A 15,530-nucleotide genomic window follows, 5' to 3' on the forward strand; every position below is an offset into this window, starting at 1 on the left:
TTATTGCATATGTATGGATGTGTGTGCTTGATCAGTTAAAGTCTTTATTATGGAGTCTGACAGCAGTGGGGAGGAAAGACCTGCGAAATCTCTCCGTCCCACACCGTGGGTGCCGCAGTCTCCCACTGAAGGAGCTGCTCAGTGCTGTCACAGTCTGCTGCATGGGGTGGGAGATGTTGTCCATCAGGGATGACAGCTTAGCCGCCGTTCTCCTGTCACTCACCACCTCCACTGGGTCCAGAGGGCATCCTAGAACAGAGCTGGCCCTTCGGATCACCCTGTTCAGTCTCTTCCTGTCCCCAGCAGAGATGCTGCCGCCCCAGCAGACCACGCCATAAAAGATAGCAGAAGCCACAACAGAGTCATAGAAGGTCTTCAGGAGTGGGCCCTCCACTCCAAACGACCTGAGTCTCCGCAGCAGGTACAGCCTGCTCTGCCCTTTCCTGTAGAGGGCGTCTGAGTTATGAGTCCAGTCCAGTCTATTGTTCAGATGAACACCAAGGTACCTGTAGCTGTCCACAGCCTCAATGTCCATACCTTGGATGTTCAGTGGTTGCAGTGGAGAATGCTTGTGCCTGCGGAAGTCTACCACCAGTTCCTTGGTTTTACTGGCGTTGATCTGGAGGTAGTTCAGCTGGCACCAGTCCACAAAGTCTTGGGTCAGACCTCTGTACTCCTTGTCGTCCCCATCAGTGATGAGGCCGACTATTGCAGAGTCATCAGAGAACTTCTGCAGGAAGCACTGGGTGGAATTGTGGGAGAAGTCTGCAGTGTAGATGGTGAAGAGGAACGGAGCCAGAACCGTTCCCTGTGGGGCCCCCGTACTGCAGACGACCCTGTCCGACACACAGCCCTGAGTCCTCACATACTGTGGTCGGTCGGTGAGGTAGTCCAGGATCCAGGTAGTGAGGTGATGGTCCACTCCAGAGTTCACCAGCTTGTCCTTTAGAACCGAGGGAAGAATAGTGTTGAAGGCACTGGAGAAATCAAAGAACATGATTCTCACAGTGCTTCCAGCGGTCTCCAGGTGAGCGAGGGAACGATGTAGGAGGTGAATGACGGCATCATCCGCTCCAATGCCAGGCTGGTAGGCAAACTGAAGTGGGTCCAGTGATGAGCTTATTAGGCGCCGAAGCTGAGCCAGGACCAACCGCTCCAGGGTCTTCATCAGGTGGGATGTCAGAGCCACCGGCCTGTAGCTGTTGAGGTCCTTGGGGCGTGAAGTCTTTGGCACTGGTACAACACAGGAGGTTTTCCAGAGCTGTGGGACTCTTCCCAACCTCAGGCTCAGGTTGAAGAGGTGCTCCATCACCCCACACAGTTGGTCCGCGCAGGACCTGACGACCCTCGAGCTGATGCCATCTGGACCCGCTGCCTTCTTGCCATTAATCCTCCTCAGTTCCCTCCTAACCTGGGTGGTTGAGAGAGACAGGCTGGAGCCTTGTGTTGAGTGTGTATTGGATGCTGCAGTTGGGGGTGGGGGGGAGTGAGCAGGGTGAATAGAGGAGGTGTGAAGTGTCTGAGGTGGAACAGCAGCAGTGGGGGTGGGTGAGTCTGCAGCCGATGTTGTAGACTGCCTCATGGCTGAGTCAAATCTGTTGAAGAAATGATTCAGTTCATTTGCCCACCTCACATCCCTCCCAGGCAGAGAGTTCTGCTGTTTGTGGCCCGAGATGGTTCTGAGGCCTCTCCAGACTTCACCAACGTTGTTTTGTTGAAGCTGGTTCTCCAAATTAACTTCTAGTTACTTAGTGGAATATTCGCTTCTATTCTATTCTCTCGCTCTCTGCGCGGTTGTGTAAAACCTTTTCAGTGCTCAGTATAAATTAACAGTTGGTGCGTTAACGCAGATTTCAGGCGTTTGTTGTTGCAGTTCTCTTCTCCTCTAGCAGGTGTCACTGATTCACTCTGTCCCCTGTTGCACCACAGAAGAAGAGGAAGTGCGTTAACAGCGGAAGAAAAGGAAGTTCGGCTCTCAACTCAAAGTTAAAACATTATCGATTAGAGATCGGAGCGGGAGAAGGATCTATTGGTCAGTGATCGGAGGTGAGTTTCGGGAGGAGCTCGCTTCTGCTTTTATACGTTGTGTCTCTTCCTTAGCTTTTCCGTGCTAACATTTAGCATCAGGAACTTCCTGTTTGTCGATACCAAAACTGAGTAATAGACCAGTCAATAATATGATGGCAAACTGACGAATGGTGGGCAATAATCGATGCTCTGCGGATTGACGTGGGTTGATAATCGATTAATTAGGAATTACAGGTCAGCCTGAGCTGAACTCAGTAACTGATCAATTACTCATCACCGGAACTCATCACTGATCAATAAGACCAGACAGGGAATAGTTTGCCAGTTTATTAAACTTCAGTGTGATTGGACTGTGATCAATAAAACCCCTATCAGTGCAGTGTGAAAAGACCTGATCAATAAACTTTAACCCGAATCCAATCAGACCGATTGGAGGGTCACATCTGCTGTCTTCAGCCCGCCCTGTGAAACAAGTAACGACGAAGACGTCGTTTCTCAAAAAAGCTCCAATTTATTCGTTAGATTAAACACAAGAAGTAACACATCCGAATCATTTATTTATTGTAGAAGAAGAGCATTATGGGCAAGGGCTAAGTATGGATGGAGAGCGGCGTTATTTATGCTGAAATAAAGAAGATGTATAACAGAGCGCTCACTGTGAACGATTGAACTGATGACTGCGAGCATTTTAAAACTGACCTTACAGCTGCTACAAAAACATTTTAATAAACGATGTTAAAATAGAAAAGTCCACGTCCGCCTGCAGCCTCGCTCGGCTCTGCTCGTCAGGCCTGAAAGCGTCTGATTGGCTGCTCTGCCCTCATTGCATCCACGACCCGTTCAGCTGCGATAAGTCTGCTAACTGTACGTTAATGGTAACAGATGGCCAATGTGATTATGGGGTCACTGCTAACAGTTAAACAGCTAATGCTAACATGTACGCCGACCAAGTTAACGTTTGTGTGACTGTTTAATACTTCAGTGTTGTTGAAACGGGAGCTTTACTGACATCTGAACTTCCTCTTAAAGTGTTGTTCAGTGTGACGAACTGTGTCGACTTCAGCTGTTAGTGGGTGGGAGCTGTGTGTGACACTGGTATTGATTTCACTGCGTGTTGTGCTCGTATAACTATGCATGTGACAAATAAAGAATCTTGATACTGTTGTAAACCTTTATTCTGAAAGCATCTAACTTCCCGTTAAGCCAAAATATCTCTGACCCCTGACCTTAACCACTTACGTCTGAAAACTCGTCACCTGACTGTCAGCTGTCCACACAGCCTGGACCAGGGGTCCGTTCTTCGTACCTCGCTAAGTAAGTTAGCTGGATTTGATTGTTGACGATTTCGCGTGATCTTGGATCGTTCGGTTCTCCGAAGCTCATCCGGGACTTGCTGTCATAGCAACAGATCCGTAAGCATAAACCTGCTCGGGAGCAGGCTTACTTTATGTAAACAGGATTAGATCGCGCCCACTCAGGTATGTCCGCTTCATTTATACATATTATCAATGTAACTAAAGATAATGCAGTACTTGATCCTTTTATTGATTTCATACAGATACATACTATTAATCATTCTATGTCATGTATTTGATTATTTCAGATGTAATTCATATTTTAGAGTAGTAATAGTAAATTACTTCATGTAATGAAGATGAGAGACCACGGCTATAAAAGCGAAGGTGGATTTGGGAAGCCTGTCGCAGCCATGTCCTGTCCGTATACGCGAGCCACCCATTGCGGAAGGTGCAAGATTGATAAGGAGAGTTTTCAGAATTCAGCGTATATTGCGGGATAGACAAGCTCCTTTAGCTCAGCGCGACAGTGTGCTCATAGAGAGATATCGATTTTCCCTTGAGGGTATTATTCACTTAACCAACTTGTTGACGAAGGGGTGCAGGACCACCACCTGTCTTTTTTTGCTCTGCCCTTGGTTGCTGTTATAAACAAACAGATTATTTCAGGGTCTCTTTGCAAGAGACTAAAAGCAATATAAGTGATAAATATTACCATTCTGTAGAATATTCTTATATTTCACTTTTACTTGTTCCCATGTTCTAGTGGGTCCTGTTGTGGCTCTAATGTGAAAGAGGATATAATGTAATATAATATAATATAATCTACCCTACCGCCTACTGGTGTTGGCCAGAGGGGCCGATGGCGCGATATGGCAGCCTGGCTTCTGTCAGTCTGCCCCAGGGCAGCTGTGGCTACAACTGTAGCTGCCTCCACCAGTGTGTGAATGTGAGAGTGACTGGATAGTGGCATTGTAAATCGCTTTGGGTGCCTTGAAAAGCGCTATAAGATAAGATAAGATAAGATAAGCTTTATTAGTCCCACACGTGGGAAATTTGTTTTGTCACAGCAGGAAGTGGACAGTGCAAAAGTTATGGGGCAAAAATTAGAATACAATAAGAATAAATACAGTACACAACTGTACAGAATAGAATAAAATACTATATACAGTAGAATACAATAAAATAAATATACAATAAGATAAAAATAGAATACAAATACAAATACTATATACAACTGAGTAAAAATACAACGATGACAGAAAGGATTATTGCATATGTATGGATGTGTGTGCTTGATCAGTTAAAGTCTTTATTATGGAGTCTGACAGCAGTGGGGAGGAAAGACCTGCGAAATCTCTCCGTCCCACACCGTGGGTGCCGCAGTCTCCCACTGAAGGAGCTGCTCAGTGCTGTCACAGTCTGCTGCATGGGGTGGGAGATGTAAATCCACTCCATTATTATTGTTATTATTAAATTACTTACGAGTTTAATTTGTCAGCAACTTTCTGCCAGCCCTCTCTCCTTGCTTTTGCAGCCTTTGCAGTGTTCCCTTGCGTTTTAATTAAACTCTGAAACTCCTGAAATCCCTCAATCAAGAGTTCTTGCTCTGCTACTGAAAAATACTGAGCGCGCTCCTTCGACATTTTCACCGACCAATCAAAGGGTTGCCGATCAATGTTTCTACTATCGATGCGTAGCCCCTGTTAAGCCACCCAGTGATCTCACATTACTTCATCCAGCTATACTAATCGTCAACAACAGGTGTGTTCGGAGAACCGGAATAGCGAGCTCAAAGTTAGCGCGATGATTTGATCTTGGATGTAGTAAGCGAGGTACGAAGAACGGACCCCAGGTGAATAGCAGTGATGGCACATCTGTGCGTGGGTCAGTGTGGCGCTCTGACTGATGATGTTAAATTCTTTGATGTAACCTGACAGTCACATGTCGCATCTGCAGTGAGCTCCTTACATGAAACTATTTTCTGTTTGAGTAAACTATGACAGACTCTGTTTCCTGTTTTCTCAGAACTTCAGCGCATCACTTCCTGTTTGGTTATAGTGTGTGGATTCTTTCTCAGATGTATTACTATCGCTATGAGAATGCTGAGATCAACTGCTGCTACAAATACCTGATGTTCAGCTACAATATTATCTTCTGGGTGAGTTTCACACATCTATCACCTGTTCCTCTTGTCTGACCTCAATGGCATGATGCCGTTTGTTTTCCATGACAAAAAGATAAAAAAAAAAAAAAAAATGAAGTAGTAGAAGGTACATGAGTATGGGAGACCATTGCCCCCTGCTGGCAGCATGCAGATACAGCAGAGGTTCTGCACACACCAGAACAGAACAATAACAAGAGAACAGAGCTAAAGAGATTTCCTGTGTCTGTGCTGTTTCCTGTACAGACTTTCACTGAGCTAAACTAGACACTCTGTTTCCTGTCTGCCCATGGGTGACAGGAAGTGAGGTCACTCGCTTCCTGTTTAGAGGAAGTGTGGGGTTAACAGATGAGATTGTGTGAGGTTCAGTCTGTCCAACACTTCTTGTCTGTGACATGTTTATATGAGTTTGGCTGACTGCAGCAGACCAACCAATCAGACACTGTGTGGTCACATGTAAAACATCTGGAATTAATTCAGCAGGGTGGGATCGGTCTAAACGTTGGTCAGTTGAGTCTTGTTTCCGTGGCTCTGTTTAATTGCTGGTGTGTCTGTGTTGCAGCTGGCTGGCATTGCCTTCATTGCAGCAGGTTTCTGGGCATGGAGTGAGAAGGTGAGTGACGCTGAGGGGTGTGGTCTCAGTCTTTGTCTTGCTGAGAGCAAGTGTAAGTCTCGCGATGAGTCATCAACAGAGATGGGCAGTAACGCGTTACAAGTAACGTTACAAGTTACAAGTAACGCGTTACTGTAATCTGATTACTTTTTTCAAGTAACGAGTAAAGTAAGGGATTACTATTGCAAAATCGGTAATTAGATTACCGTTACTTTCCCGTAGGAACGCTGCGTTACTGCGTTACTAAAACCGTGATTTTTTTGCGAGAATGTCTCATGACAGTGACGTAAGCAAGTGCGACGTTGGTGACAACAGCTGTGTGCAGATCAACAATGGATCATATATCGAGTGCGGAGAGAGTATGAGCGTGCAGCGTTTAAAGCGTGGAAGTACTGACCTTACTTTGAGTTTGATCCCATAAAAAGTGACAAAACCATTAGCATCCGTTGTGCGTGGGAAGAAAACTTTTTACAGCGAAAAAAACCGCTAAACTTCCAAGCAAGCACCGAGTGCGCAACGAGGTAATGGGAAACTCGCGGATTCTTCCACTGACCGCGGCACACCTGCACCAGGGTAAACCTCCACCTACCCCACTCCTGCTTTACAGGTGAAAATAGAGCAACAGGACCGCTGAGTCTTTGACTTTATTTATTGTCTGTTGTGTTTTACTTGCATCTATTTGAAAGACTGAGTGTAAACACAAAAATATTTTATTTTATGTGCTGGAATGTGCAGAAAATAGGTTTAAATGTTAAACTAATTTATTCAAGTCAGAGAATGTTGCAGATAATTTAATGTTTGCTTGATGCATAAAGTTAAAAGATTAAAACTGATAAAACAAGTTTAAAAAAAGAGACTTTTCCATTTGATTACATTTGTATGATGGATTATGCAGAAAAAGTAGAATGGGGCTGAAAGATCTATCGCTTTATCACCTGTTCAGGTTGTAAATCGTGTTTTTAAAAAGTAACTAAGTAATTAATTACTTTTGAAAATAAGTAATCAGTAAAGTAACCGGATTACTTTTTTGGGGGAGTAATCAGTAATTAGTTACTGATTACTTTTTTCAAGTAACTTGACCAACACTGGTCATCAACACATGAAAACTTTAAGTCTAGGCTGTTTCTACTGAAATGACTTAGACCACAGTTTGTTTTCTCAAACTGCAAGCTTTTAGATGACAATGCGAAGAACAGCTGATCAACGGCTTTGACTTTTAGGTGTCGGGGGTTGGTTTTGCCTGTTTCCACGCCGACCAATCCTGTAATAACAGGTGACTCCATCTAGATCAGGGGTGGGGAACTCCAGGCCTCAAGGCTCAGTGTCCTGCAGGTTTAGACGTGTCTGCTGATTCAAATGGTTAAATGACCTCCTCAACATGTCTTGAAATTCTCCAGAACCCTGGTAATGAATTCGTCATTTGATTCAGGTGCGTTGACTGAAGGTGATGTCTAAAACCTGCAGGACACCGGCCCTCGAGGCCCTGATTTACAGCCATCTTCACAAACATTTTCCTGCTGTGACCAAAACTCGGCTGGAGCACCAAATTTGATTCATAGTTTGGGGAAAAACAAAAAACGATTTCACCACGGTCAGCTGAAACCACTTTGCTGTGATGGTTGCTGCAGACTACATGAGGCTTTCTCTGCTGGTTCACAGGGAGTGCTGATGGACCTAACCCAGGTAACCCGGGTGCACGGGTTCGACCCAGTTTGGTTGGTTCTGGCAGTTGGTGGCATCACCTTCGTCCTGGGGTTTGCTGGCTGCGTGGGAGCGCTGAGGGAAAACATCTGTCTGCTGAAGTTTGTACGTGAACACATTTTAAGCTGGAAACTTCCTGCTGTGCATCAGATTTTCAATGTTGAAATGTTCTGTGTGGTTCTTGTGATCAGTTCTCAGGTGTGATTGGCTTGATCTTCTTCCTGGAGCTGACGGCGGCAGTGCTGGTGGTGGTTTTCCAAAGTCAGGTCAGAGCATGGATCAACGAGTTCTTCCTGGAAAACATCAAGGGGTACAGAGACGACATCGACCTGCAGAACCTCATCGACTCTGTGCAGAGGATGGTAAAACATCTGTTCCCTTTAGTACCGGGGAAAAAACCTTGAGAACTATTTCTTTATAGAGGAACTTTCAGCTTTTAGTTCTTTGGGGTCTTACCTTTGGAACTATTCTCACGCAGAACGCCTGCTGTGGCGCTCAGACCCCGCAGGACTGGAACCAGAACGTGTACTTCAGCTGCGACGAGAATAACCGTAGCAGAGAGAAGTGCGGCGTTCCGTTCTCCTGCTGCATCCAAGATCCTGCTGTGAGTTGATCAATAATCAGTTCTGATCGGTGCAGGAAATCAAACCGTTAACCTGCCATCTGTTTCAGGACTTGGTGATGAACACTCAGTGTGGCTATGACGTGAGGCGCAACCAGGTGAGGTCACTTCCTGTGGTGTCATTTAACACCTGCTGGACAGGTGAGCAGATATAACATGAGGCCGATGTGGCATCCCAGCTGCTGACAGAGGAATAGACTTGTATAAATAAGTTGCATGTTCCATTGAGAACCTCACAGCCTAACGTTCTCTGATGTTCTCGGGTTCCTGTGCAGTCAGAGTGGAGTAAGCATATCTACACCAAAGGCTGCATTGCGGCGTTGGAGGACTGGTTGCCGAGAAATCTGTACACGGTGGCCATCGTCTTCGTAGTCATCTCCCTGCTGCAGGTAAGCAAACATCTTTTACTCTGTGAGAAGGCTCAGGGTTTTATCAGCGTCAGAACTTTGACCTGATAAGTTCCCACTGCTGGAGGCTTCCTGAACAACTTTCACATCCTTTGGAGGTTTGCAGCAGGCGATTCATTCACCTGGCTGTTTTTCTCGACGTTCTGAAGTGTCACAGATGGCTTTCAGGTAGATTGGCGAGATCCAAAGGGCCCCAAAACACAAATTGCTGTTTGTGCGAATATCCACATATGTGTGGTTCAGGTGTCTGACAGAGCAACCCAACCCTCATAAACTCCTATTTTATTCACAAAAGAACAGAAAACCATCAAACTGAGAAAATCATTTCACCGTTTCGACAATATCTGGTCTGTGAGCTGAGCAGTCTCTCTCGCTCTGCTTCGTCCTGTTGTTGGTATAAAAGCTCTGGACTGCAGTCGGGCAGGTTCAGCAGCCGGACTCTTCTTCTGCAGAGCCGTGCTGCTTGAATAGATGCAGTTTAGCATGGTCCTGATCGGACATGAAGGCCTTCCTGAAGAACGCATCTGGACAGAGCAGATGTGGCTCTAGAACCGGTTTGTACTTTTCTGCACTGATGGAGCCTTTCCAGATGTGCAGGGTGACTGGTTTCCATCTCAGAATTATGTCGGTTTTTAACGCAGTGCTGCCTGAGGATCAGTCATCAGCCTCATCCCTCCAGGGAGGCCTCCAGGGTATTTTGATGAAGTCATGTTCTGTAGATGATTAGATGTTCACAGTGATGTGTAGTTTTCACAGTGGGCAAGCTCTGCCTCTCTAATATGCTCTTTACGTAACTTTCTTACTTTAAATGAAAAGAAGACAGAAATTATTGTTTTTGATAGAAATATGCCTCTGGGACAACTGACTGGCACATTCGGGCCTGTTGCTAACCACCTCACTGATGCTGCTAGGAATCTTGGAGTTTTCATGGATAGCTCCTTCAAACTAGATAAACAGGTCTCTACTGTAAATGGTAAATGGCCTGTATTTATATAGCGCTTTACTAGTCCCTAAGGACCCCAAAGCGCTTTACATATCCAGTCATCCACCCATTCACACACACATTCACACACTGGTGATGGCAGCTACATTGTAGCCACAGCCACCCTGGGGCGCACTGACAGAGGTGAGGCTGCCGGACACTGGCGCCACCGGGCCCTCTGACCACCACCAGTAGGCAGTGGGTGAAGTGTCTTGCCCAAGGACACAACGACCGAGACTGTCCAAGCCGGGGCTCGAACCGGCAACCTTCCGATTACAAGGCGAACTCCCAACTCTTGAGCCACAATCGCTTACTGTGGTAAAAACCAGCTTTCACCAACTACGCCTAATTTCTAAGGCTAAACCTTACATACCTCACAAAGATCTGGAGAAACTCATTCATGCTTTCATCACTTCAAGACTGGATTATTGTAATTCTCTCTACTTGGGCCTACAATCTTCTCTTCTTCAGCGTTTGCAGCTGGTCCAAAATGCCGCAGCACGTCTCTTGACTGGCACTAGAAAGTACGATTCTATCACCCCTGTTCTGGCAAATTTACACTGGCTTCCTATTAAATACCAAATTGATTTTAAAATTTTATTGTTTACTTATAAAATTCTAAACAATATGGCACCTGACTACCTAGCTGATCTCCTCTGTCTGTATAGCCCTCAGAGAGCACTAAGATCATCGGGCCAGCTGCTCTTAGTGCAACCTAGGTCTCGGCTGAAGACCAGAGGAGACCGTGCCTTTGCCGTTGCTGCACCCAGGTTATGGAATACTCTTCCTCTTCATATTCGCGCATCAGATTCCATTCAGTCTTTTAAATCACGTTTAAAAACGTATTTGTTTAACCTGGCATTCAAGGCGAATTAGGGTAATTTACATCTGGCTTTGCATTTAGATTATGTAATTATTTTATATTTCATTTATAGCTGAAATTTATATTTTATATTGTGATTTTTATTTTTTTTATCTGTATCATGATTTTACTGGAAAGCACTTTGGTGTACTTCGGTCTTTAAAAATGTGCTATATAAATAAATTTTGATTGATTGATATACCCGATCATGTGACCCACCTGCTGAAAATTATCATGATTATCTGTTAAATGTTCCTCCAGCTGTTTCTCTTTAGAACTTTTTAAAGATGTGTGGCTTCCATCAAATTCAGAACAAGCTCGTGTTGGTCTAAAAGCTGAAATTGTTCTCTCAGTTAACTCAGGACTTTTGGACTTTAGAAAGTCGTGGTCAGGTGAGTGCGATTCTACCTGCAGGGATTTAGATAAAGAAGAAGAAGAACAGGTGGAAATGTGGCTTCTCCAGTGGTTCCAGCTGTCAGGTGTGTGTGTTAGGTGCTTGTAATGACCTGAGCCCACCTCTGCTGTCACAGCTAAACGATCCCACAGAGTCCACTCAGCCGTCTCTGCTCTCACCTGCTCACTCTGTTAGATTCACTCCTCATCAGGTGTATTTCTTTACAACACCTGTGTTTATAATCTGTTATAAACTCACCTGCACAACTTGTGCTTTCATCAGCTCATCTGAACTCTGGTGGTACTTTGAAGTAGTGCTATCTGTGTACCTGTCTGCCTGAGTACTTACTGGCTGATGTGTCTCTGAGCAGATGGTGGGGATCTACCTGGCCAGGAATCTGATCGCCGACATCGAGAAGGTTAAATTCAGCTACTGAAGCCTGCAAGGGGAGGGTGGGGAGCTTACACCAGGTGTTACAGGACCAACTTTCTTCAGATGTGCCTTCTTCTTCCTCTTCCTCCTCTGATGTCATTGCCATCGTAACTGAAACAAGGCATTCTGTTGTAAACTGGGAACGTACAACAGCACGGAAGCCACTTTCTGTTTGTGTATTTTGTTTTGTTTTTTTGCTTGTTCGGGGTCATGTGACGAAGTTCCACCCTAGGCTGCTTCGATGAATGTTTAGAAACCAATGTGACCTTTGACCTACCGACTTTACCGCTTAGTGCTTCCTAGAACAGAGTTCAGGTTCTCTGCGGGCGGTCCGAGGATCACCAGTACTTAACCTCCATCAATCGGCTGATAATTTTCTGAATAAACAACTTCCGGTCTGTGACATCAAATGTGATGTCATCACAGAAGGCTGAAGACAAACCTGGGTAGTACCACAAAAGAAGAAGCCTTAAATTCAAACTGTTCCTGTAAAGGTGATCGTGTGATTAAGTCAGCCGTTAGTAACACTGGACTGCTGTTAACAAGCTTTGAATACATAAAGTTTTGTTGAAATAAAGATTTCAGGACTTTTATTGTTGAAACTTCCTACTTTTGTTTCCTGTTTAAAGGCATTTATTCTGAAGTAGTGTCTAATAAAGTGAATTTTTACCTTTTTGTATTTGCCAGAATAAAAATTTGTTTTGTTTATTTTGTCCTGATCAATTATTGATTGCCAAGTTTCCACAAGACAAAACTGATTGATTTGATAAAAAAAAAAAAAAACCCGGCTAATTGAGTAAAAGGTCACAAATTGGATGAATCTGTAAGACAGGAATTTACAACATATCTGTGACTGACTGGTTCCTTAAAGTAAAACCAATAAAATCTGAGTTTGTTAACCCCGAGATGAGGAAAACTAGTTTTCTGTTCCAGAAAGACCATTAAAGCTAACTGAGTCAGTTGCCATGGTAACAGATTCTCTGACCCTCCCCTCCTGCTGCACCTGAACCAAGTGACTGATACTCTGACTCATAAAGTAAAATCTGTCAAAGCTCAGAGGAGAGAAGTAATCTGCAGGTGTTCATGTTTGTAGAAAAGCTAAATCCCAGACTGATGTTAGTTTGCTGCTTTGTTTACAGTCATTCAGTCGTCAATATATCAGGATGGAGGCAGTGATGATGTCACAGATCAGGATCAAATCTGTAGCCTCCATCTTCACTCTGTGTACAGTGATGACGTCACTGCATCTTACACACTGATCAATCATCTCTTATTATAATCTGTGTTTAATCATTTTTATCCAGTAATGGTAATGCTATAGGTAACTAATATCAGGCCCATCAGCAGGCTGAGTGTGTTTAGATCTTTAGTTTGTGTTTCCGTACGTTTTGTCTCAAACATAAGGGTTAGGCTTAGATTTCACATGTAAAATTAGGATTGCATTGTACGTGAACGATGACAAAGGCCTGTTGTATTCTATTCTGTTTTTAAGCTGGGGAAATCATGACAGCAGTTTGGGATGACCAGTTCATCCCAAACCAGCTTGATGGGGTTTAAGTCTGGAGACTGTGCTGGACACTCCATGTTTACAAGCTCACCATCTTGTTCTTTTTTCCTGAGGTAGTTTTGGCACAGCCTGGTCTTGTGTTTTAGGTCATTATGTTGCTGTAGGATGAACCCCTGACCAACTAGGTGCATACCAGAGGGTACTGCATGGCACTGCAGAATGCCGTGGTAGTCACTGACCCTGGATCAGCAAACAGCCCGAGACCATCACACTTCCTCCTCCATGTTTGACAGTCGATGCCACACACTGTGGAACCGTCTTTTCATCTTCTCCACGGCGTACAAAGATCCTGTGTGAAGAACCAAAGAGTTCAAATGTTGATTCCTCCATAATAACTTCTTCATGTTGTCCTGTGAGCCGCCTATCAAGCTGTTAACGCTCCGAAACTTGGCCTGTGTTTCAGTTGTGTCTCTGGGTCTGCTAGAACTCTATGGGCTCAAAATGTGGTCATAAATATTTTGTACTTGTAAAAAAGATTTGTATGTGTAAAAAGAATTTGTGTGTGCGTAAAAAAGATTTGTGTGGACTTAGCCAAAAAAAAAAAGTATGAATTTTGACCCTATTTTTCTTCCTTTCATCTGATTGGTCAATGTCATGTCAATCACAAATGTAACAATCCAATCAGAGAACAGATGGGTTTGGCTGTCGAGGGGCGCTTTTTTTGAACTGCAGGTCTTTGAAGGGAATAAATGCCCTTTTACATGCCAACCCAGCGTTTTCCTTCATCACCACTAAGGAAAACAGTCTGTGGTCGTCCGAGTGTGGTGATTTTTGTGTCACAGGTCTACGTGTTTAATACAGGGACTTCCACAGCCTTTTCAACAGCGCTGTGGACCGCGGGGTGGGGGCGGGCAGTGTTTTGGAAATGACAGTCTTCATTACAAAGCTTTCTTCGTTATGAATTAGCATACATGTTTTTATTGAACATTTGAAGAACCAGCAAAAAAACCCAAACTCTTGTAGAGGACATAAAGTCTAGTGATGTGCGATACCACTGATTTCCTTTCCTGAGTATCGATTCTAGAACATAAATGACTGGTATCGGAGGAATCGATATTTCAGTATCGATCCGCACATCACTAATAAAGTCAGAGATAGAAAAGACAAGGAGCAGGTGCATCTAGTACAGGTAGAGCTGCTGCAAAAACCCACAGAGCCCAGCAGCCAGCGCAACAAATTCTGGATCCTTTGCTTTTAGTTAGCAGTTAGCATTAGCAGCACATCCTGCGTCCGATGTGAAAGGACCTTTATGCTGCGCACTGTGACTCACAGCAATGGTCCTGGGTCAGCCCTGACTTTGTGTTAAACTAATCCTAAAGTATTAATGGTATTTCTAACCACTGATATAGCACAACTTTTTCCTTTCAACAGCTGCTGAAAGTTAGGGGACCTAGCTGCTATCGGATATTTATATAGCGATCCTCCAAACTGTATCACCCTTCAAGGACCTGCAGTTCAAAAAAGCGCCCCTCCGGCAGCCAAACCCAGCTGTTCTCTGATTGGATTGTTACATTTGTGATTGACATGACATTGACCAATCAGATGAAAGGAAGAAAAATAGGGTCAAAATTCATACTTTTTTTTTTTTGGCTAAGTCCACACAAATCTTTTTTACAAGTACAAAATATTTATGACCACATTTTGAGCCCATAGACCTCTTCCTGTCAGTTTGTTTCTGAGTGCGAAGGAAACCGTGCTCACTGACACCTTGACTTTCTTTGCAATTTCTCTGTCGGACAGACCTACATTTTTATGATGGTCTGTTGTCTTCCATCGTTAATCACCTTTTTCTCATTATTTCTGTAGCAACACACTACTTTCTGCACTACAATACCGTCCAGCTGATGCTCACAAGGGTATGGTATGGTGTTCCAACACTGCTTTAATGCAGACAGAGGGGGAAGTAATCCAGAAAAGTACATTATTTTCCAGTTTTGGATAACCTTACCTTTTTTAACCTCTGTCAGTTCACCACTCAGCATTTTACCATTTCAAGCTGTTCATTGGAATTGAACAACTTGAAATATGTTTTAAAGATAAACGTCACGGTCAGCGCTGACACGTGCTCCTCTGCATGAACACGGAGCCTCTGCAGCCACCTGATCACAGCTGATTTCTTTAATGTGTTTCACATAAACAGGATGTGAGTCAGTCACGTGGTTCTGACCCGCGACATCTCCGAGATGAATGCTGGAGATCATCATCGCTGCTGTTGGAGGAAGCGGAGTCTTTACTCCGCCCCCTTACCTGGGAGGCTCACTCATTGGCTGAAACTATGTAAGGCGCTCCAGAGACGTTTTATTGATTACCTCCTGTGTGACGTCAGAGCCCTTGTACTTGGGTCGTGTGTGTCACTCACAGGTGCTCAAGAGCACTCTGGCACGGACTCCTGAGCGGGCATGTGATGGCGCGGTGAGCCCGCTGGACGGCGCTGCAGCACCTGAACAGGAAGCAGTGGCTCTG

The 15,530-nt window shown here is 44.5% G+C and overlaps 1 protein-coding gene across 4 annotated transcripts; it reads left to right on the forward strand.

The window, feature by feature from the left end:
- The first annotated feature begins 1,922 nt into the window (after nt 1–1,922).
- On the forward strand, nt 1,923–12,208 carry tspan14 (tetraspanin 14). Of its 4 annotated transcripts, none has more exons than XM_085441549.1 (9): nt 1,923–2,046; nt 5,352–5,484; nt 6,050–6,100; nt 7,760–7,906; nt 7,993–8,163; nt 8,280–8,405; nt 8,474–8,521; nt 8,699–8,812; nt 11,439–12,208. In XM_085441549.1, the coding sequence occupies exons 2-9, from the start codon at nt 5,404–5,406 to the stop codon at nt 11,502–11,504; spliced, it is 804 nt and encodes a 267-aa protein (XP_085297675.1). In that variant the 5' UTR covers nt 1,923–2,046; nt 5,352–5,403; the 3' UTR covers nt 11,505–12,208. The 4 variants fall into 4 exon arrangements, with proteins under 4 accessions (XP_085297675.1, XP_085297676.1, XP_085297674.1 ...); XM_085441550.1 differs by lacking the exon at nt 1,923–2,046 and adding an exon at nt 3,358–3,506; XM_085441548.1 differs by lacking the exons at nt 1,923–2,046; nt 6,050–6,100.
- The last annotated feature ends 3,322 nt before the right edge of the window (nt 12,209–15,530 follow it).

This window comes from Copadichromis virginalis, linkage group LG19 (assembly GCF_057382275.1).
Source record: "Copadichromis virginalis isolate Kocher_CV1m ecotype Utaka linkage group LG19, C_Virginalis_male_GT1.1, whole genome shotgun sequence".
In the NCBI taxonomy this organism is placed as follows: Eukaryota; Metazoa; Chordata; class Actinopteri; order Cichliformes; family Cichlidae; genus Copadichromis; species Copadichromis virginalis.

Coding starts and splice junctions, on each gene's coding strand:
- tspan14 (XM_085441549.1), top strand. CDS start 5,404: ATGTATTACTATCGCTATGAGAATGCTGAGATCAACTGCTGCTACAAA. Junction 5,485..6,049: donor GCTACAATATTATCTTCTGG/GTGAGTTTCACA, acceptor TCTGTGTTGCAG/CTGGCTGGCATTGCCTTCAT. Junction 8,813..11,438: donor TAGTCATCTCCCTGCTGCAG/GTAAGCAAACAT, acceptor GTCTCTGAGCAG/ATGGTGGGGATCTACCTGGC.